Source organism: Nyctereutes procyonoides, unplaced genomic scaffold (assembly GCF_905146905.1).
Source record: "Nyctereutes procyonoides isolate TBG_1078 unplaced genomic scaffold, NYPRO_anot_genome, whole genome shotgun sequence".
Classification (NCBI taxonomy): domain Eukaryota; kingdom Metazoa; phylum Chordata; class Mammalia; order Carnivora; family Canidae; genus Nyctereutes; species Nyctereutes procyonoides.
This window is the reverse complement of record NW_026575139.1, coordinates 7,371,487-7,393,823: the sequence shown is the minus strand read 5'-3', so window position 1 is coordinate 7,393,823 and position 22,337 is coordinate 7,371,487. Positions and strand designations below refer to the sequence as shown.

The following is a 22,337-nucleotide window of genomic DNA, read 5'->3' as shown; positions in this document are numbered from 1 at the left end:
CCCCAGTCGTCACGCAGGCAGGATGCAGGGGCGCACGCGGCACGGCCCGCGGCAGCTACCGAGGCGGACTCCTCCACCGCCGCCGCCGCAGCAGCCGCCGCCGCGCGACGTATTTGTTGTCATCCGCGGGGCGCGCTCCCGGCTCTGGGGCGCTCACGGCGCGTGCGCGACGCCCACGCTCGCGGCGCGCGGCTGGGCGCTGGCGGAAGTGACGCCACACTAGGGGCCGAGGGGGGCGGGGAGAAGCGCCCGGAAGCGCGCGGTTCCGGCTCCGAGGGGGCGGGGCGAGCGCGGGAGGCGGGACGGCGCCGCGGGTCGGCTCCAGACGCCTCCCGAGGGGGGAAGCGGAGGACGCCGGGCGCGCGCAGGTGAGCCGGCGGGGGCTGCCCGGGGGGCGGAGGGAGGGGGGGCTGCGACCCGGACGCGGCGGGCGACGGCGGGAGGGGCCCGGGGCCCGGGCCGACAGGGGTCGGGGGCGCGGCTGGCCTGGGCCGTGCGGTCACCTGGGACCCCGACCCCGGAAACGGGCTCTCGGAGCGCGCCTGCCGCGGGGGGGAGGGGGGGGGGCTGCAGCAGCGCCTGGCCCTTCCCGCCACCGCGCCCCCCTCCACCCTCCACCCGGTCCCCGGCAGCGGCCGGCGCCCATTGTCGGCAAGTTGCTGGCCCCCTCCCCGCCTCTCGGAGGTATTGTTTCCGAAGCTCGGGTTTGCCCAGCGGCTTGGCAGTTTGCAGAGCGCGTTCTTGGTGCGGGGCGGGCGTGCTGCCTCCCCCCCCCACCCCACCCCACCCCCCCGGCTCCGGGAAACTTGAGTCTTGGAGGCATCTGCGGGCAGAACTGCTTTCTGTACTCAACGCCAGAGGCTCCGGACCCCGCGGAAACCTGAGCCAAGCGCTCGTGCCGCTCCGGGAAGCTGCGCGATCCTAGTTCTGCCTTTTAAGGGGGGGGGGGGGGGGCGGGGTGCATCTCCGGCGGAGGCCGAGCCGCCCGCTAGCTCCGCCGGCCCTGAGAGGCCTGCGAGCCGGGCTTGGGCGCCCCGAGACTTGCCGAGCTGCAGCAGGGGACGAACCCAAACCGAGCCCCGAGCACAGACGGTTGCATCCAGGGATACGCAGTGAAGACGGCGGGTTATTGGCAGGTTGGTAACTCGCACCAAGACCGCCCGGAAATGTTGACCCAGGAAGGCTCCGGGTCCCCTTTCCACAGCCACACTCTTTTGAGAGCCAGTGTGCTCTCTCTCTCGCGTGTGTGTGTGTGTGTGTGTGTGTGTGTGTAGTCGCTTGGACTTTGTGTCCTCCGCCCCCCCCGCCCCCCCCGCCCGCCCCCGTTCTTTGTAGACTTGTCCGAAGCATCGTCGGTAACCTCAGTTCCCGTGCTCTTCGCTCATTCAGAAATAGTCGTTAAGGGCCGGTTAAAGGAAAGTCTCCGCGGTTGGGGAGGTGGAAAAGGTAGAAAAGAACTCAGGGAGTTTATGTTCTATGGTGAAAGGGCTGTTCCTTTATTCAGTAAGCGTTTGTGCTGTTGCCTGCTGGTGTGCTGGGGATACAGCAGTGAGCAGAGTTAAGTTTCTGGCCCCATGGAGCTTACATCTTGTTGAAGGGAAGGGAAACCAACAGTAATTAAATATATCACAGGCCGTGGGCTGGTACGTGCTGTTGAAAAAAAGTAAAGTGATATAAAGCGAATGGAGAGGGAAGTTATTTGCCACTTGTATACAGAGGGGTAAGAGAAGGCCTCTCTTATTCAATAAGGTGATGTTTTAGCAGAGTCTTGGAGAAAGCCAGGGAGTAAGGCATGTTGACTTCCGTGGCAGGGGAACAGCAAGGGCAGGATTGATGAGTTCAAGGAACACGAGCAGAGAGTGAAGGAAGGAGGAGGAGAAGCTGGGGGCCTGGGGGCACAGGCCCTGTAGGGCCCTGCGAGGACTTTGGGCTCTTACTTGGGTAGGTGAATGGGTTCGAGGAGAGGAGTGACATAATCTGGCCTGAGTTTCTACAGAATCATGCTAACTGCGGTGTGGAGGTGGGAGGACCAAAGGAGAAAAAGCCAGAACAGTTAGAGATTATTGTAGGAATCCAGGCGGCAGAAGGCAGTAGCTTGAACTTAGAGTAGTCGTGGTCGAGGAGGTACGAAGCAGTTAGGTTAGGTTCTGGATATATTTTGAAGATATAAGTAAGACATGTTTGTGAATAGTGATTACATTTATCAATAAAAGGAATATAAACAAAGCGACGAAAAAGTGGAATTTCATCTGGGCAGGGAATTAGCATAGGCCTTGGAAGGTTCCAACTGGACTTTTGACAAATGGATACAGTCGACTTCTTTCAAGGCCAAATGTTAAGTGATTTCCTTTGGAATAGAGAATTGCATACAGGCTGTCCACGAAATGCCTGAAATTTCAACCATCGGGAAAGGAAAATAAAAATCAAAAAGATTTTACTGTGATAACAGGCATGCTCCCTTCGCATGTTGCCTCGTATGTGTTATGCTTTCGAGGAGAAAGTCAGCGTGCATGTTCAGGCTTGGGACCTAGCATTTTTATACCTGGAGCTCGATTAGAGTATGATACTCATTTTAACTCACAGTGCTATTTTTATGTTTTATCAAAGACAGAGTACTATCACAAAATGTTAACACCTAGTGTTAATTAAATGAGGAAGGTGAAGAAACATTGTCAACTTTTTAAGAATTCCGTAAAAGGCTTTGAAGTGACGGGTTAGAAGCTACATAGCAGAGCTGTATACATCCTTCAAAGAAATCCGTGTTAATGTGTGAAACAAAAGAAAAGTGCGTGACATACTTTTGGCTTTTTAAGACTTGCACTCGTAACCGGAATATGATGTTAGGGCTCCCTTAGGGCTCCCGTATCTCATGATTCTGGGAGCTGTAAAAGACAGCAGCAGCCACAGCACTTCACGTGATGTTAAAAGCACCAAACTCGAAGTTAAATGGCTTGAGTTTCAGGGTCAGCTCTTCCTTAACCATCTTTTCAGTATATAACAATAAACATACTATTTTTTGAGCTTAGCACCGTGCTGAGCACTTTCCATATGTACTTGTGGTATCCCTTTACGTGATGCTATGGTTAGCTTCATTTTAAAGAGGAGGAATGTGTGACCAGAGAGATTCAAGTATCCTGCCCCAAGTCCCAGAATAGGTAGAGCAGAGATTCTTGCTGTGTTCAAGACCCTTTAACCACTGCAGCCTACTGGCCACTTGTTCATATTGAGAGGATTTTTCAGGCTATGAGATATGATACAAATAAGAAGTCATCCTGATTAAGATACCGTATTCTAGCCCTCTGCTGACTGTTGGGATGTCACTTGTCAGATTCTCAAAGTGAAAATTGGAAATCTGTATACTGCTCTTGAAATCATTCTGCCTCTATTATTTTTTTTAAGATTTTATGTATTTGAGAGAGAGTACGGGCAGGGGGAAGCAGAGAAAGAGGAAGAAGCAGACTCCGCGCTGAGCAGGAAGCTGGATGGGGGCTCAACCCAGAACCCTGAGATCATGACCTGAGCCAAAGGCAGACACTTAACCACTGAGCCACTCTGCTTCTATTATTTTGTCATGCTATATATGTATATGACTGTTGTCATTAAGGACAAATCTACAGTCTTTTTTCAGCTCTTTGATGCTGTAAATCTGTGATGAAACTCAACAAAGTCCATTAAATTAAGTAGAGAATAAAGAACTTAGTGATAAATTCCTTGATAACCAGTTTATCAAGACTCCAGAACACTAACATAGCACAAAAATTATACCCACAGATGAAGTTAGAGCTGGTTCCTAAATAATTGATGTATGATGTTATAAGGAATCATTTTGGAAACTTTCTACCAGATGACACAGTCATCTGACCAGAATAACTAATAGCACCCGTAAGGTATTCCAGTTTTTGAATGTACTGGCAACGGAATATTCCTCAGAACCTGGTAGGGAGCCAATTTAGAATCAAAATGGAAAGCAGAGAGGTTTTCTATTTTGTATTCTTCAGATATTGATTTGTCTTATTTTGCTCGTAATGTACTTTATATTAAACATAGTACCCAATCCTCTGTGTAACCTAGAGGATTACTTGGAAACAAAAAATTAATGCCTGGATGTTTTTTTTTAAGCATTCAAATTTTGAGTCTTTTCTTAAAATCTCATTTACAGTTTCTGGTTTTGAAGGAAAGGGTGTTTACAGGGATGTGGTGTTGCTGCTTATTTACAGTTTACAAGGCTTGTCAAATTAACACTATCTGTATATTTCCTCACTGTTAGCTCCCCCTATAATTGATTTGTTGTTAGTCATCTATATGTGTCTCTGTCATTGCAAGTAGGGTGCAGAATAATTTTATACATCAGTGTATAAATGGGAAAAGTATGCAATTTTATTTGAATTACAAATACTGTAATATATGATGATTCTGATTTTAAATTTTAAAATTTGGGGGGCAGCTGGGTGACTCAGTTGGTTAAGCATCTGCCTTTGGCTCAGGTAATAATCTCAAGGCCTTGGGATGGAACCCAGAGTCAGACTCCCTGCTCGGCAGGGAGCCTGCTTCTCCCTCTGCCTCTGCCTCTCCCCACCCCAGCTCATGCTCTCCCTCTCTTCTCTCTCTCTCTCAAATAAATAAAGTCTTTTTTAAAATTTTTTTTTAATTTCAAAATTCATACTTCGTAGAGCTATTGAAAACATTAAGTGTTACGTGTTAACAGCAAATAAAGATTAAACTAGCTTTAGCTTTGGATAATTTCTAAATGTTGCTAATTATAATTAATCAACTTGATTCATCTTTACTTTCAAAACTCTTGTTTGAAATGCAGATAAATTCAAACCTCTCATTCCACTTGGAACTGAAGCTACCAGTTATTTTAACTATCTCAATAACTTGGCTTCTTTTAGAAGAACGTTTCTGCTTCTATCCCTCGTACTTTCTAATATATCACATTTTCAAAAGACTTTTGTTTTACTGCAAACAATACATTTTCTTTTTGCCATAGAAAAATTAGAAGATTAAAAAATAGAGACAAGGAATAAAGGACTTAGTAATCAATATCTTGATAACCAGTTTCATGAATCTTCCAAAAACACTTACCACAGCTGCTAAATCATACCAACAGATGGAATAAGAGCTATTGAATTTCCTTAACTTTTTACAAAAAACAATACCCTAACTGAAGTGGGAAGAAGTATAAAGACTTAGTCTAACTCAGTATGAATCTGCTGCACTTCTACTAGCTTCCACCTCTGCTCATTAACCTCATACCCCCAGGCCCAATGCCTAGAATTTTAAGCTTTCTGAGTTAATTTCTTAGGTAAGTGCAGTACTCTTTTTACTTCTCACTCAAATTTTTTATCGGAGGCAAAGGAAATCCTAGGAGTGTAGAGGCATAACCTGAAGAAGGCATAGCTAAAGACCTCTATTTGTTTTTAAAAAGTTCTAGGCAATTTTATATCACACTTCATAATATTGTTACTATAACAGTGATGTCAAAAAAAAAAACAGTGATGTGTATTTGGGGGAGAATGTCTACAGTGTATATTCTTATTTATCCAGTTGTATGCCCATTGTCACAGGGCCAAGTATCACAGCTTGAGAAGCAGTGAGTTAGAATTTTTTCTTTGATTTATTCATTCAGAAAGTATTTGGTGAAGGAGCACCTGGCTGGCTCAGTCGGTAGAGCTCATGCGACTCTTGATCTCGTAGTGGAGTTCTAGCTCCACGTTGGATGTATAGATTATAAACAAATAAACTTTAAAACATATATTCAGTGAAGACCTGCCTTAGGTGGGACCCTGTGCTGGTGATGTAGACATCACAGGTCCTGATTTCCAAAGAAGTATGAAAATCTACAGCAATACTAATGCAAAAGAAGAAGGATGTAGTGATTAACTCTTTCTTGAGATCAGATACCAAATCCTGAAATAAATTTGTCGAGCTGAATTTTGAAGAACTGAAAGTCTAAAATACAGCTGAGCTTTGGACATTCCAGTCACCAACTCCCATGTAGTTGAAAATCCAAGTATAACTTTTGATTCCCCAAACTCTTAACTAATAGCCTACTGTCTTACCAATTATATAAACAGCTAATTAACAGATATTGTGTATATTATATTGCATTATGTACTGTATTCTTAACAATAAAGAAAAGAAGATATTATTCAGAAAATTACAAGGAGGAGGGGCGCCAGGGTGTCACAGTCAGTTAAGCCTCCTGCTCTTGGTTTCAGCTCAGGGTGTGATCTCTGGGTTTATGGGATTGGGAGCTATGTGGGGCTCTGCACTCAGGCTCTACTTAAGACTCTGCCTCTCCTCCCTTCCCCTGTCTATGCTGTCTCTAAGATAAATCTTTTTTTTTTTTAAGAGAATCATAAAGAAGAGAAAATACATTTACAGTACAATACTGTATGTATTGAAAAAAATCTACATATAGGGATAGCTAGGTGGCTCAGTGGTTGAACATCTGCCTTCGGCTCAGGTCGTGATCCCCGTGTCCTAGGATCGAGTCCCGCATTGGGCTCCCCATGAGGAGCCTGCTTCTCCCTCTGCTTGTGTCTCTGACTCTCTTTCTCTGTGTCTCTCATGAATAAATAAAATCTTAAAAACAAAAAATCTACATATAAATGGAACCATGCAGTTCAAACCCATGTTGTTCAAGGGTCACCTGTAATGTCAAAGTACAATTTTTTTTTTAAGTTAGAAACATAGGTCTTAAACAAACATAGTAAGCATGTGTAAAAAATGTATTTAACTCTATGGAATGAATAAGTCATGAGAATAAAAGGCAGAGCCTAAGGAATGCAGTTAATGGTATTGTTTTAGTGATGTAACAGGATAGATGGTAGCTACACTTGTGGTAAAAACAACCTAGTGTATGAACTTGTCAAATCACTAATCTGTACACCTGAAACTAATTAAATTTTGTGTGTTGACTATACTCAACTTTTTAAGAAACGTATTTAACCCATTAATGAAGGAATTGGCAAGGTGGTAAAGTTTTTCCAAATAGGGGAGAGGGGCACCCTGGCTGGCTTGGCCAGTGGAATGTGTGACTCTTGATCTCAGGATTGTGAATTTGAGCCCCATGTTGGGCGTAGAGATTACTTAAAAATAAAATCTTAAAAAAAAGAGGTAATATGAGAGAGACCAAAATTACTGAAAGAAAAATTTATGAAATAAGATCACAAGGTTTGCTCAAAACTGGAATGCATTCGGTTGTGCATTCCTGGCAAAGACAGAGGGACAGGGCCCAGATTACCTTTCCACCTGAAACAATAAGAAAGTGAGCAAAAACATCTGGGGAGAAAAGGCTTTTAAGATGTTGGGGATTAGACAATGAAGGATGCTGATCACTGGGACATTGAAGGATCAGCATCCTTCATTGTCTAATGCTGTGATATACAAAGGAGGTGAGCCCATTGCCCCAGTTTATTGCCTGGAGAGAATTTCTAGGCATGACACTGGAAAAGAAACCCAGGTAGAGCCCAGTAGTCTCCCTGAATTAAGGATATGGAGCTTCAAGTTCAGAAAGGCCAAGTCAACTAGGACAGAGTACTAGAAATTAGAGAGCTTCACAGAAAGCAAGAGCTGTGGAAATGTACAGAGGATCCCCCTCCAGCCTGCAGCTGAATAAATACTGATCAACACATAGGTGTGAAGAAACTACCCAAAAAAATTACAGGACCAGGGATGTTCCTGTTCCTATCACCAAAAGTGGAAAATCCTCATAATCCATTGGATATCAGAATATTCAGAAAGGTTATTGACTCCATAGTGGGTCAGAATTAACCAGAAACAAAATGTAGGTTTGATACTGCCTTAAAAAGTCTAAAAGCAAAACTCAAAAAGGATCAGGTAGGGTGCCTAGGTGGCCCAGTGGTTGACCATTTGCCTTCAGCTCGGGTCCTGATCCTGGGGTCCTGGGATCAAGTCCTGTATCAGGCTTCTTCCCACAGTGAGCCTGTTTTTCCCCCTGCATATGTCTCTGCCTCTCTCTGTGTGTCTCTCATAAATAAATAAATAAGTAAGTAAGTAAGTAAGTAAATAAATAAAATCTTTAAAAAATAAATAAACCAAAAAGATCAAGCTATTTCCAATAACTATATCCCAAAAGAATGCTCAATAATATTTATAGGCATATTAAAATAGGACTGTATAAGGTAAAATACACATTGTTTGGCATCCAATTAAAAATTACCATGCATACAAAGCAGCAGTATACAACCCATAGTAAGAAAAATCTGTAATTTGAAATTTACCCATAAATAACAGTGAAATTAGTAGACAAGGACATTAAAACCCCATATGTTTAAAAAGCTAGAGGGAAAAACTGAGCAAATTAAGTAGAGACGTGGAAAATGTTTTTTAAAAAGACAAGTAGAGATAAGACACTGCAGAAGAAAAGATTAGTGAATTCAAAGACAGCAATAGAAGCTATTCAAAGTGAAACAGAGAGAAGAAACTAAGAACATGAAAAAAGAAGAGTAGGACAACTTCACTTAAACCTAATATTCATGAAATTGGAGTCCCCAAAAAGAGGAGGGACAAATTAATGTTTGAAAAGCCCCAAGCAAAAGAAATCAGGAAAACTACACCCCGAGGAACAAAGACAGCAATGACATTAGATTTTTCACGGGAAATAATGTAAGTAAAATAATAGTAGAGAGAGAGCTTTAAAATCTTAGAGTGGGGAGACTGTCAACCCAGGATTCTATACCCAGCAAAAATATCTTTCAAACTGAAGGTGAAAAGAAGACTTGTTTAGATATACAGAAGCCAAAAGAGACACCTGAGTGGCTCAGTTGTTAAGCATCTGCCTTTGACACAGGTCCCGCATCAGGCTCCCTGCTCAGGAAGGAGCCTGCTTCTCCCTCTCCCTCTCCCTCCACCTCCTCATGCGCACGTGCATTCTCTCTCTCATAAATAAAGCTGAAAGAATTCATTAACAGCAGGTTTGCACTACAGGAAATGTTAATAGGAAATCCATCAGGCAGAGGATGTGATACAGATCGTAGATGGGAGTATAAGTAAACACAAAGGAACACAGAGCACCAGAAATAGTAATTATGTGGTTGAATATAAAATACTTCTTTCTTATCTAAATTGCTGAAAAATTATACTGTTTAAAACAAAAGTAATGTATGTATTATGAAGTTTGTAGCACGTAGAAGTAAAATATGACAAAAATATTAAAAAGGCAATATAGTATACTCTTGTAAAGTTCTTATGCTCTACATGAAGTAGCATATCACTTCAAGGTTAAAGGTAGACTGTGATAATTACAGATGTATAGTGTAATTACAGATGTATCGTGTAAACTAACCACTAAAAACAGAGTTCATAAGCCACCAAAGGTTGTAAAATAGAATCCTAAAAAGTGATCAGTCAAAAAGTAGGCAGAAAAATAAGGAAAAGCGAAGAGAATACAGATGGTACAAATAGATAATAGCAAAATAGATAGTAACCACATCAGTAATTATAGCAGTCATGTTAAATATAAAAGGCCTAAACACTACAATTAAAAGGTAGAAATTGCCAGATTGCATATAAAAGCAGGACCAAACCATATGCTGCCTGAAAGAAACCCACTTGAAATATAGACTGTTGCTGTTACCATTCTCAAAGAGTTTAAAAGAGGCTATTATACCAAAATCAAATTCTCCTCTCTGGGTATCAGCACACTTCAAATTGGGCTATTACTCTCTTTAAAAAAAAAAAAAAAAATTATTAATTCATGAGAGACACAGAGACAGAAGCAGAGGGAGAAGCAGGCTCCCCACAGGGAGCCTGATAAGGGACCCAATCCCAATCGCAACCTGAGTTGAAAGCAGGCACTCAACCACTGAGCCACCCAGGCACCCCTCGATTACTCTCCTAACATTGTCCTTGCATTAGACTAGTTAGGCTAGTCTCCTTAGAATTCCTGCCACACCCCATGCAGGTTATTGCTTATGCTTTGTTCCCTGTGAAGAATTCTTTACAACTCTCAAGTCCTTTCTGCTTCATCCATAATTTCACCTGTGCTCATTCAAGACCAGTTTTGACTGACCTCTTCCATGAGTCAAAGTCAAGCCCCATCATAACTAACAATTATGTCATAGATCACAGAATATCAGAGCTCTCAAGAACAGTAAAGAGTTTCTTGTCTGTTCCCCTTATTTCATAGCTGAGAAAATCATGAGTCCAGTGAGGTTACCTGGCCAGCCCAGGCTCATACAACTTTAGTGGTAAGTTTGTAATAAGACCAAACATACCCATTGCTTTCTCTAACTACCTGTCACTCACAATTAAGTACACTTCTTAGGTTATGATTATGGTGCATGTGTGTAGTGTTAATATTTATGTACATATTTCATGAGCTTGTCTTACTTCCCAAATTAAGCTATAATACCAATAGACACCTTTTTTTTGTTTTTTAAGATTCATTTATATTAGAGTGCCACCAAGAGTGGGGGAGAGAAAGAGAGCATCTCAAGCAGACTCCCCACTGGGTGCAGAACCCAACTCAGGACTCAGTCTCAGGCTCCCAAGATAATGACTTGAGCTGAAATCAAGAGTTGGACGTCCAACCAACTGAGCCACCCAGGCGCCCCACCAGTAGACCCCTTTAATTAGTATTCTGATGCTTAGAGAAATGCTGGATATGTAGATACAGTGGATTATATTTAATAATTACAATATATGATAATAAACTTAGAGTCTAAATTGACAAGATCACAAAACAAGTAATTCATTACCTTTTGCCATTTGAAACAAGATGGTTAATTCCTCTCCATAGAGTACTGAGATTCAGAATTTTTTTTAACATGTATTTCCAAACCTTGCTACTCATATATAAAATAAGTTTAATTTAGTTCCTTTATATCTACTGATTTTTTTCCAACTGTAATGTAAATGGAGTTGGTTACCGTGTATCCAAAAGTATTCCCAAAAGTCTATACCCACTCTGATACAAGAGCCATTACCTATTTAAACTTAGATGAATGAAAATTTACTGAAATTTGAGATTGAGTTCCTCAGTCACTTTAACCAGTAGCTGTAGCTACTGTCTTTGAAGCGCTGATAAAGAATGTTTCTTTCATTGCACAAAGTTCTGTTGGTCTAGAATTTCTTGTACAATGATAAATTGTTTTGCCTGCAGAAAGAGAGAAATCAAGGATTTTTACCAGATTCCTACTGATGAGAAAGTCATTCCAGTAACCAGACAGCAGCTCTAATGTGTGAGTAGTAATTCTAGTAATTTCTCTTCCCTGAAATGGGCACCCATCTCCTCCTCTGTGGTGCTGGCCTCCACACTCAAGTACATGAGATAATCCATTGAGAAGTAAGAGGAAATAAGTTTATAGTTCATATTTTAGCTTCTGTTTAAATTCATATTTATGTGTTTTTAATATTTTAATTATAGTAGAATGTGTATGTAAATACACATACATATAACAAGGTATCTGTTTAAAGTATTTTTAGTTAATGAGATGCATAATCAGAAATGTAGATGCCACTTCTTTAGTGTCCCGTTGATCAAGCCACCCTGACTGCCGTAGTTCTAGCAGCATCACCACCAACTGCCTTCATGTTTGGTGGGACCTTCATGGCTCTGTGTTCAGTCTCCTCAAGAGAGGATCTAATTGGATAGGCCGGTCACCATCTAGAATCAAGTAGCTGGAGAGAGCTCTTAATTCAGGATCCTTAATAAACCCCTTGTCAGCCTTGAGATGCTACCTTTAATTGAAATGCTACCCTGAGTACATTTTGTGGTGATCATGGTACTGGAGTTACAGAATACAAAGCATGAAACTATTGTCAAGGAATCTTTGCAAAGAAGGCACTAAACTTGGCAAGTACTCTGGGCCTTCTTTTAAGAAAGCACTGTAAGCTGTCTAGTACTTTACCCGTGCAATGTGTTTATTAAAAATAAACTACAGCTTCCTAAAAGTAAGGTCAGAAAATGACGTCTCTTTGACTACCTTTGTATTCCTTATCTGCTAATAGGCTACAGACACTGTGGTAGACAGAAGAGGGCCCCCAAAGATGTCTGTATTTTAATTCCAGAAACTGAATGCATTACCTTATATGATAAAAGGAACTTTGCCTATTGATTGACTTTAGGACCTCAGACAGGGACATATCCCAATGTAAGCATGAGACTCCTTGTAAAAGGGGTGCCCATGTCAAGAGTCAGAAGAAGGAGGTGTTACCACCGATCCAGAGGATGTAGTGATGTGTTTTGAAGGTGGAGGAGGGGACCATGAGCCAAGAAATGCAGTCAGTGTCTAGAAGCAGAAAAGGCAAGGAAACATTCTCCACTGAAGGCTCCAGAAGTAATACATCCCTGCTGCTACCTGGATTTTAGATTTCTCGCCTCTAGAATTAAAAGAAAATTAACTTGTGTTGTTTTAAGCCACAGGTTTGTGGTAATTTGTTACAGCAGCAAGAGGAAACTAATACAGACACATACTGATAATTATTCACATTCTACAGAGCTTTTATTAAGCATTTTCTGAATGACTGGCACAAAAATATAATCAGAGTTCCATTTTTTAAAATCTCTTTACTTTTATAAAGCTGTTGAAGAACTAGATCAATCACTGCTTTTCATTTTGAGTAGACTTCTGAATCAATTAGGATGCTTTTCGTTGCCAGTAAAAGAATGGGAATTTGTTGGATTCAGTAACTGAAAAATGTGAAGACTGTCAGATTTCAAGACCGTGGCTCCATTTCCCTGTGAATCTCTTGGCTCTCTTCTTTCCCACCGTTAGCTGCATCCTTGGGCTAGTTTCCCCATCTGGAATGGCTGCCAGGAATAACTGGGGCTGTGTACTGAAGCTGCTCTGGATTGGAGCAACTGGGAGGAATTCATGTGGTGATTATCAACGTAGTCTTTAGCCAGGATTGGAGTCAATCTCCCTCACGTTGCTTGGTTGCTTTACTCAGTAAGGCAAGAGGGTGTTATGATTCCCCTAAGAAAATCAGGATGCTATTAGGAATGGAAAAGGATATTGGTAATAATCAGGAGCCTGTTACAATGCATAAAAGATAAATTATAGTATCTTGAAGTAATACTAGTGTAAAATATTAGCTTACATAATGCTTCAGTACTAAAATGTATCATTTTCATGTGTATGTATCATTAACTGAAGTTCTGAATGTGTCTTTTATATGCATCATGTAAAGTCATTTATTTGAGAGAGAGAGAGCAAGCGAGTGAGCATGGCAGCGGGCAGGAGGGGGTAAAGAGGGAGGAGGAGAGAGAGAATCCCAAGCAGCTCCCATGCCCAGCATAGAACCTGACACAGTGCTCAATTTTATGACCCTGAGATCATAAAATCTAAAGTCAGACGCTCAACTAACTGTGCCATCCAGGGTGCCCCAAGACATTTTAGAAAAAATCTTCTAAAACTTTGCAGTTAGGAAAGTTGTCTCTCTTTTATGCCCGTTGGTGCTAATTATTACACAGCAGCAACTTGATGACATAATTCATGGACCTGTAAGGGTTTCTTCCATTTTGATGTTGGATTCTTCATCTTTCTCCATCATTAAGGTCCTAATTGCAGTGAATTAGACTCTTGCTTTAAAAGCTTGTCAAGCTTTCTCATCATCTCTTTAATGTAGTGATTATTATTCCTGACATCCATAATTGAGGTACTTGATCACTTAAGCAAAACAAAGATATTTGGTATTCATGATAGTAAGAGACAATAATGGACAGTTCCATTTCAAAATCTTCAACACTGACTCTGTAAAACAATAAAATGGATTATTTTCTTACACATGAAACCAATTATTATAATGAGTAGAATGATTACTTTTAGGATAAGGTAGAAAGTTTTAGAAAAACAAATGTTGGGCAGCCCCGGTGGCGCAGCGGTTTGGCGCCCCCTGCAGCCTGGGGTGTGATCCTGGGGACCCAGGATCGAGTCCCACATCAGGCTCCCTGCATGGAGCCTGCTTCTCCCTCTGCCTGTGTCTCTGCCTCTTTCTCTCTGTGTCAATGAATAAATAAATAAAATCTTTAAAAAAAAAAAAGAAAAACAAATGTTTTCACTTTCATAGATAGAAGTCAATACTAGATTCCAGTTATCTGACAAATTGCCCCAGCAATAATTGATAAAATTAACTTGCTAGGAATGAGGGACTAATTCTGTAGAGTGCTATAGGACTCAAGGTAAAGGAACCATAAACATCATTAGTTGGAACAGGATTGGAAGAATATATTACTAGTACATTTGCTATGCAGTTTTTTAAGTGGTTAGACATAGTTTGTCATAAACTGCCTTTAGCAACTAGTTTGCCTTTTATGATGGCAAACGATGTACAGCTACAGAAACTCTTTAACTCCTTAAGATTTGTGCGAATAATTTTAGAGCAGTGGCCATACAGTAGAATCTCTAAACTCTAAAAAATATGCAGAAAAATCTCCCAGAGATTTTTATTCAGTTTCTCTGAGGTGGGGTCAGTGGCCATGGTAAAAACCACTAACTTAGAGGATTTTGAAAATTACAAATAGGGCACAAGTCAGTACTATAGAAAAAGAGATGGAATTTTTAAGGTACTAAAAAAATTATATAAATGCTCATAACAAGTTGAAGAGTCCTACTACATTCAGGACAATGAATGCTTAATCCAGTTCAGAGAAATGAAATCTGAATTTACTTTTAAAGCCTGCAGCTAAAAAGAAAGCTTGTTTTCTTCTGAAAATTCCTGCATTCCAGTGCATTTTGACATTCATTAACTTTTCTCATTCATACATTTTGAATTTTAACAATACTCACTGCTACCACATCACAGAAGAGAAGCTAGAACTCCATAGCAACCTGGCAGTAACGTTGGATTGAGTTAGCCTGAGAAATGATATTTTTCCAATTATAGTATTTGGATCAGTTCAAAGAAGTGGTGAAAACATGAGTCATTTAATAAATGGCGTTGGGACAGTAAGCCATCCATTTCAAAAACAAAGCTATACAAAATAAATTCTAGATGGATCAGAAAGTTAACCATCCATGTAGAGAATGGGAACTCAGAAGACAACCTAAGAGGTTTTTAAAATGTAATCATGGGGTGGAAAAGACCCTTGTATGCAAAACCTCAAATCCAGAAGTCCTAAAAAGAGCCATTGAGAAGTCATGCACTATAGTAGGTGAAGATTTCAATTCTGATTTAACAATCTGAGTTCATTTCCATTTCTGCTTTTTACAGCTGTATGATCTTGGAACTAAGAATATCCTATAAATATCAAAAAGATGTTTAATCAAAGAAATACATATTCAGACAATGAGGCATCATTCTTTGCCTCTCAGATTGACAAATATTAACAAAGATTGTAAAGAGGGTAATGAAAAAGAATATAGTCTCTCATATTCTATTTGTGGAGGATAAATCAGTACAGCCCTTTTTTTGAAGGTGAATCAGCAGTATCTGTTGAAAGTTAAAATGAGCATACATTTTGACTCAGCAATTCCAATTTTAAATATCCTAGAAAAATAATTACACATTAAAAAGAGTTATGTACCAGGATTTTTACTGACGCATTATTGGAAAAAAGTGAAAGCTAATATTCTGAATTATATCACTATGGGAATTAACCTTTAGGGGAAGAGTAGAAAACCTCTTTTTTTGAAAATCTATACATGTCTGTGAAAAACAACTTGGAAATGGTTTTGGTTTTTTTTTGTTTTTTAATTTATGATAGACAGAGAGAGAGAGGCAGAGACACAGGCAGAGGGATAAGCAGGCTCCATGCCAGGAGCCCGGTGTGGGACCCGATCCCAGGACTCCAGGATCGCGCCCTGGGCCAAAGGCAGGCGCCAAACTGCTGAGCCACCCAGGGATCCCCCTGGAAATGGTTTTAGACAGTATTTTCCTTAAAAGTTGTTAGCTAGTTAATGTTTTCTATTAAGGCATAGCTCCTCTTAATCAAACAACAGTATTTGGAATGTCTCTCTATAAACATGTTTTATATCTACTCCTTTGCAGAATGGAAACAGACTGTAATCCCATGGAGCTGAGCAGCATGTCCGGGTTTGAAGAAGATGCGGAGCTTAATGGTTTTGAAGAAGCTGATATGAAAGACATGAAGCTAGAAGCTGAAGCAGTTGTAAATGACGTTCTCTTTGCTGTTAATAACATGTTTGTCTCCAAAAACCTGCGCTGTGCTGATGATGTTGCCTATATCAATGTGGAAACAAGAGAGAGGAACAGATACTGCCTCGAGCTCACTGAAGCAGGGCTAAGGGTAAGTTGCTTTTCTTTATAGAAAAAAAAAAAACCTTCTTATTGTTATTTTTACCACTTTAGGGGGCAGGGACCGGGGGGCAAGAAGATTGTTAACTGAGAACACAACATCCAAAAAAGTCTTTTAAGATTTATTTATTTATTTTTAAAGAGAGCAGAGGTTTGGGCGGGGGAGAGGGAGAGAGAGAGCATCTCAAGGAGGCTCCCTGCTGAGCCTGGAACCCGGAAGGGGAGCTCCATCTCACAACTCTGAGATCACAACCTGAGCCAAAACCAAGAAGGAGGCCCTCAACCAACTGCACCACCCAAGTGCCTCAGGTCCAAGATCTTTGTAAGAAAAGCTCTTTTTCTCTAGTTATTCTTATTAATTATAAAGTCTTTGGGTTTTTTGAAAAAGAAAAACATTTGATTTACAGTGTTACTTTGTTTTGAACATAACCCCCCAATTTAATTTATTTCTTGCCTATAGCTAAATATATCCACCAAAAGTAGGCATTCTGTGCTTAGGTGAGCTTTGCAATCATCATGTTGAGAGGATATTTTCCCACTTTTTATAAAATGTCTCTTCTACTAAAATAACATACCTGATTGCTCTGTCCTCCAGCTGTTAGGTCAGAATTAAGTCACAGCAGAATATCTGCCTCCAGATTGGCAAGAGTGTCTTTTCCTGTGTGTGAGCTTTTCTAGACAGAGTGACACCTCTGCAACCTTTGAAACAGAATCTTGAATTTAGAAGAGTAGAAATCCCTGGCCAAGAGCAACTTATCATTTAAAACAACAAAACTCACTGGGGCACCTTGATCTCCTGGTTGTAGGTTGGAGCCCCACATTGGGTACAGTGATTGCTTGAGAATAAAATCCTTCAAAAATAATAAATAAATACAAACAAACAACCCAAAACTCGCTGTTAGGAAAATTTCTGACCTGAACAAAGGAATAGATATTAGAAATTCCAAAATTTAGTTTGACTTTAATAATTGTCAACCTTAGCCAAAAGATCTCTGACTTTTGTTAGTATACCTAAGGGTAGTCCTGCAAAGTTGCAGAGTATCCTAAGGTACAGGGCAAGGCCTGAGTAGGTAAGAATGTCAGACAGTGTTAAGCACACAAATATCTTTTTATTTCACTAGATTCAGTTTGCTCAAACTATATGTTCTATGTATCCATTGACTGACAGTCACCTCCACTGAAATAAATTGCCAATCTGGCATCTTCACTACTTCCAGTTCCTCATAACTGCCGCACCGGTAGCTCCTTTGCTTTGGGAGTAGTACCTAGATTAACCAGTCTTTGTGCTCTCCCTCCTAAATCCCTGACCTTGTGCTAAAAGCAGGTAGTTTTAGAAGTGGGTGCATCTTAAATAGAAATAGGCAAATCCAAAGTAGAGATCAATCATCCTGTGTATATTAATTCAGTCTTACACTGATTAGTTCTGAGGTGACTGTGGAAGGTAGGAAGGATTCTGATCAGAGTCAGAAGCCGAACATGTGAATTTGAGGGATCTTGGGTGAGTCATTCAACCTGTCTGCACCCTGCTTCTTTATCTGTAGCCTAGAGATCAGGAAAAAAAACTAAAAAGGATTTGAAGGATGCTTATATGAATAGTTTGCAGAAAGGTCTAGAGCCCTTAGAAACCTGGCACGTAGATATTCGAATATTTGTCTTTGCAGTCTTACTCAGTTAGCTTTTACTGAGCAACTATCCTGTGTTGGAAATTAGAAATAGACTGTAGGCTAGCAGGGAAAGGAGGGGCAAACAGTGGTATGTGGTGTAGAAAGTGCTACAACACAGCATGGTTCCAAAGAGCTGTGATTCATCATCCTGACACATCTGCCTCTGCTTTCATTTAAAACAACAACAAAGCCACTTGTAACTTAAAGGTGAGTCTTCTTGGATAGATGTCTTAAAAAATTAGTTTATATAGGGAATTCACCAGCTTTAGTCAACAAAAGCTAAGTTGATTTTGCCCAACACTGCTGGTGAACCAAGATAGATCTTGTTGGGGACAAAAGCTTTCACGGTGTTCAGAGAAAACACACACACAGAATAGCATTCCCTTTGATCTCACAGAGTTGAGCATTTGTTTCCCTGTCAGATAAGTTATGTGTTAGTAATGTTGAATTAGTAATGTAACTAATTGTAAAGCAGGATTGAAACTATAAGCAGTTTTTAGGACTCTATAAAAGAGTTTAAATAAATAATAAAAATATGGACTGATAATACAGCATCTGTTCTGGTGCCTTTGTATGGTTGATCCTCGGTAGGTGTGGGAATAAATAGAAGCACGTTTCAGTCTATGAAAATGAAATACCTGTTCTGTGTAGGCTTTTACATTCCTTCTGACATTTCTTCTGACATCCCTTTTTAGGTTCAGGAATAGGTAAATTAAACCTTTTACATTTTGAGAAAAAGATGATAAAGAGGGCATTTTGTTTGTGATGTTCCTTTAAGTTTCAGACTGCTTAGAAATACACTTAGGGTGCCTGGGTGGCTCAGTGGGTTGAGCATCTGCCTTTGGCTCAGGTCATGATCAGGCTTCCTGCTCAGATGGGGACCTGCCTCTCCCTCTGCCACTCCCCCTGCTTGTGATATCTCTCTTTCTCTCTATCAAATAAATAAATAAATCTTTAAAAAAAAAGAAATATGCATATTCTATTGATTGAGAAATTGAGTCATTGAAGAATGGCCCCAGTAAACACATTTTTGCTTTCTGTACCAAGTTAAATCTAGTTATTTGATCCACTGTTGCATTTCTCTTGTAGGTGGTAGGTTATGCTTTTGACCAAGTGGATGATCACTTACACACTCCCTATCATGAAACTGTCTACTCGTTGCTGGATACACTCAGCCCTGCCTACCGGGAAGCATTTGGAAACGCACTCCTTCAAAGACTGGAAGCTTTGAAGAGGGATGGATAGTCGTGACCAAGCTTTTTCCTTCTAGAGGGGGCTGCTGCTGGTACAAAATGTTGACATAAAGCTTGAAATACTTGCATATGGTCATAGTAGAAAACGCATTTTTGGTTTTATGTCCATTCCTTGCTTCAAATTTAGGCTTCTGCCTCAGAACATTACTGTCTAATGAATTGTCTTTCTTAGTTTTGGATTCCTTAAGGGAATCCTGAGGCCATTGCTGTGATACTGTCATTAAGACATTCAGATTTCTTCATATAGTAGCTCTGCATTTCAAAACCTAATCAGTATTTCATTCTGTTATTACAGGATTTTGATGCTACCAGCACTCTCTTTTACATAGGAAATTCTAGATTTGCACAGTAATATACAGGAATTAAAATGACCTAACTTCAAACATGGATTCAGCTTGCTAAATCAGGGGTTTACTACTAGCTTGGACTGACTTTGTAGTAATTATTTTGCTACTAGCCTTATTGGAAACAAATTATCAACTAGTTTCCCCTGCACAAATTTTGAAATTCACTGCTTCACTTAATCTATTTATATTACTAATATGGACTGATAAAGATGAATTAATTATATATATTACTTAGCTAGTATTAAATGGAAAACAGGTACTGAAATAATAGTTCTGTATTCCTTGTTTGCAACAGCCAGCCAACTAAGAGGACAAACCGTTAGCAAATGAATGTAATAATTGTTTCCAAGATATTTAAGCACATAAGCAAATATAGGAACAGGCTCCATTTTTCTTAACAAAAATCATCTTCAGTGTGTGTGTGATTCAAAAGGAAGAAGATTCTGAATTCCCAGAAAACAATATTTTGGCCTGTGTTGATTCTTATTATGAATGTTTGTTTACATGATGTACAGTATATATTCAGAAAGTATTTTTGCTTCAATGTTTCCTTTCTATACTGTAGTGCTTTGGTATTCCCTAGCACCCCTCCCTCCCCAACAGATGCACAGTATTCTTTCTCAAAGCTAAATCTACAATGTAATATGCCTGCATTGTATGGGTTTGAAACCAAAGGATGAATGAAGCATTCAGAGACTTGATATTTGAAAAAGGTAGACTCTCTTTTTATATTTTATTACAGGTACTAATATTTATAAAAATGAATCGTACCATGTTGCTACATGTTTTCAAGTACATATTGAATACTAAGGATTGGGGAGTCGATTTTTTAGTAGTACTACTAAAGCAGCAGCTGTAGAAATGTTGAAGTAAAATTCTGCATTGGGACACACCTTCATAATTTGTCATTTGCAGACTTTTTTTTTTTAATCATTATTTAGTAATAAACACTTTTGGGCTCCGAAGATCATGTAGAACCACATTAAAGTTCGGTTTGGGTCAGTATTCATTGTCAGAGTCCATCAGGATGATTTATTTGTGTTTGGTAAATGCATGTCCATTTGCAGCTTTATTTTCAGATGCTAACTGGGCAGTGATATCTAACTGCAGGTCAGATTTTCTCACGCTTAATCTCAGGCTAAATAAATGTAAAGGATATTTGTAAAGTTCGAATAAAATTCTGTTTACTCATTTCGAGTTAAGTATGAAGAAAAGTGATTGTACATTCAAAAATTGACTTTGTTCATTTTGTGATAAATGACTGGTTCCAGGAGCTTCCATGTCCATTTTTGAATTCTGTATGGTTACATTTTGCTGTGAAGTGGTTTGCTCTTTTTATCGTTATGAAAGAGGAACAGAGTGAAAAGACATTAATAAAACTATACAGATACTGAAACTTCCATTTCATCTAGCTTGTTTAAAGAATTTAATCAGATAAATTAATCCTTGATGTCACTTCCAAAAGGGGAAAAAAAGAAAAAGCCTCTAAATAAGTAACTCTTACAAGTCAATAAGAAAACAAGAACAGGGGTAGCCCTGGTGGTGCAGCGGTTTAGCGCCGCCTGCAGCCCAGGGTGTGATCCTGGAGACCCGGGATCGAGTCCCACATCGGGCTCCCTGCATGGAGCCTGCTTCTCCCTCTGCCTGTGTCTCTGCCTCTCTCTCGCTCTCTCTGAATGAATAAATAGATAAAGCTTAAAAAAAAAGAAAGAAAGAAGAAAAAGAAAGAAAGAAAAGAGAAGAAAAGAACAGTGGGCATGTAATATGATCAAACAACTTGAAAAAAAAATGTATGGATGTCCAGTAACCACTTGAAAGATATCAACCTGACCAGTAATTCAAGAAAGGAAAAGAGTTTAGCTCTGTATTTAACCTAATAACTTAATAATCTCCATTATTTAAATGTAATGATATCAATAAGGATTTAGTGAGGGGCATTCAATGAAACATTTCCAGAAAATATTAGTAATAGAGCCTTTACAAAGCTTGTAACTTCTGTACTGGTAATATCCTAGCAATCTAGCATGGAGAAAAGATTCAGCAGAAGATACACTACAAGAATATTCATTTTCTCTAATGGAAAGTTGGAAAGGCTCTAAAAAGCACATCATGTGCTCTTGATGGAAAAATATGCAGCCATTAAAAAATCATGAAAAAATGGCAATAGGAAAATACACTGCATGATTTAGAAAAGGTTATAAAACTATGATCTATTCCTGGAAAATCTACAATGTTAGTAGTAGCTCTCATTAGGTGATGAGAATAGGTCATTTTCATCCCCTTCATACTCTCAATTTCTGCGTTAGCCTGTATGCACTAATTGAAGGGGAAATACAACAGATCCAGGGTTTCAACCAGCTAAAGAACACTTCTCTAGCAAAAGCACCAAGCTGGGTTGAGTGTTCACTCCCAGGATCCTTGAAGAGACAAAGAATGCCCACCTCCTTTCCCACGACGACACCCTCCCCACCTTTACTCCAGGTCACCAACAGCAAATCAGCCACCAGTGGTGTCCTGAGGGTTAGCTTCCTCCCCTCGCTCACTGCAGTTCTGTACAGGGTTCAGAAACAATGTATTGTTTGGCTGTCGAGGGGAGCAGGATAGAAATTTTTCTGCCGTGTGCACTCTACCTTCAACCCATTTATCTTGTGGATGACAGCTGACTCTTGGACAGACAGGGGCATGCTCAGCAGCCCACCTGTGAACACTGCAGTTGGTTCAGAACTCAGTCTTCTGTCTCCACCAACTATAACCATCGTGTGTGTGTGTGTGTGTGTTGATAAAAGCATCACCTGAACTTTGTGGTTATAGGCACACCTCATTTTACTGCACTTTATAGATAATGC

The 22,337-nt window shown here is 40.2% G+C and overlaps 1 protein-coding gene across 4 annotated transcripts; it reads left to right on the top strand.

Annotated features, from left to right (window-relative positions):
• Window positions 1-296: 296 nt before the first annotated feature.
• On the top strand, window positions 297-20,887 carry GSKIP (GSK3B interacting protein). 4 transcript variants are annotated; one of them, XM_055304546.1, is made up of 4 exons: window positions 304-368; window positions 11,132-11,210; window positions 15,961-16,219; window positions 18,981-20,887. In XM_055304546.1, exons 3-4 carry the CDS (start codon window positions 15,962-15,964, stop codon window positions 19,134-19,136), a joined length of 414 nt encoding a protein of 137 aa, XP_055160521.1. In that variant the 5' UTR covers window positions 304-368; window positions 11,132-11,210; window position 15,961; the 3' UTR covers window positions 19,137-20,887. The 4 variants fall into 4 exon arrangements, with proteins under 4 accessions (XP_055160523.1, XP_055160521.1, XP_055160524.1 ...); XM_055304547.1 differs by lacking the exon at window positions 304-368 and adding an exon at window positions 984-1,136; XM_055304548.1 differs by lacking the exon at window positions 11,132-11,210 and having other exon boundaries at window positions 297-368.
• The last annotated feature ends 1,450 nt before the right edge of the window (window positions 20,888-22,337 follow it).

Excerpts from the sequence above, each read along its gene's own strand:
- GSKIP (XM_055304548.1), top strand. The coding sequence starts at position 15,962 with ATGGAAACAGACTGTAATCCCATGGAGCTGAGCAGCATGTCCGGGTTT. Across the intron at positions 16,220-18,980 it reads TCACTGAAGCAGGGCTAAGG|GTGGTAGGTTATGCTTTTGA; the intron begins GTAAGTTGCTTT and ends TTTCTCTTGTAG.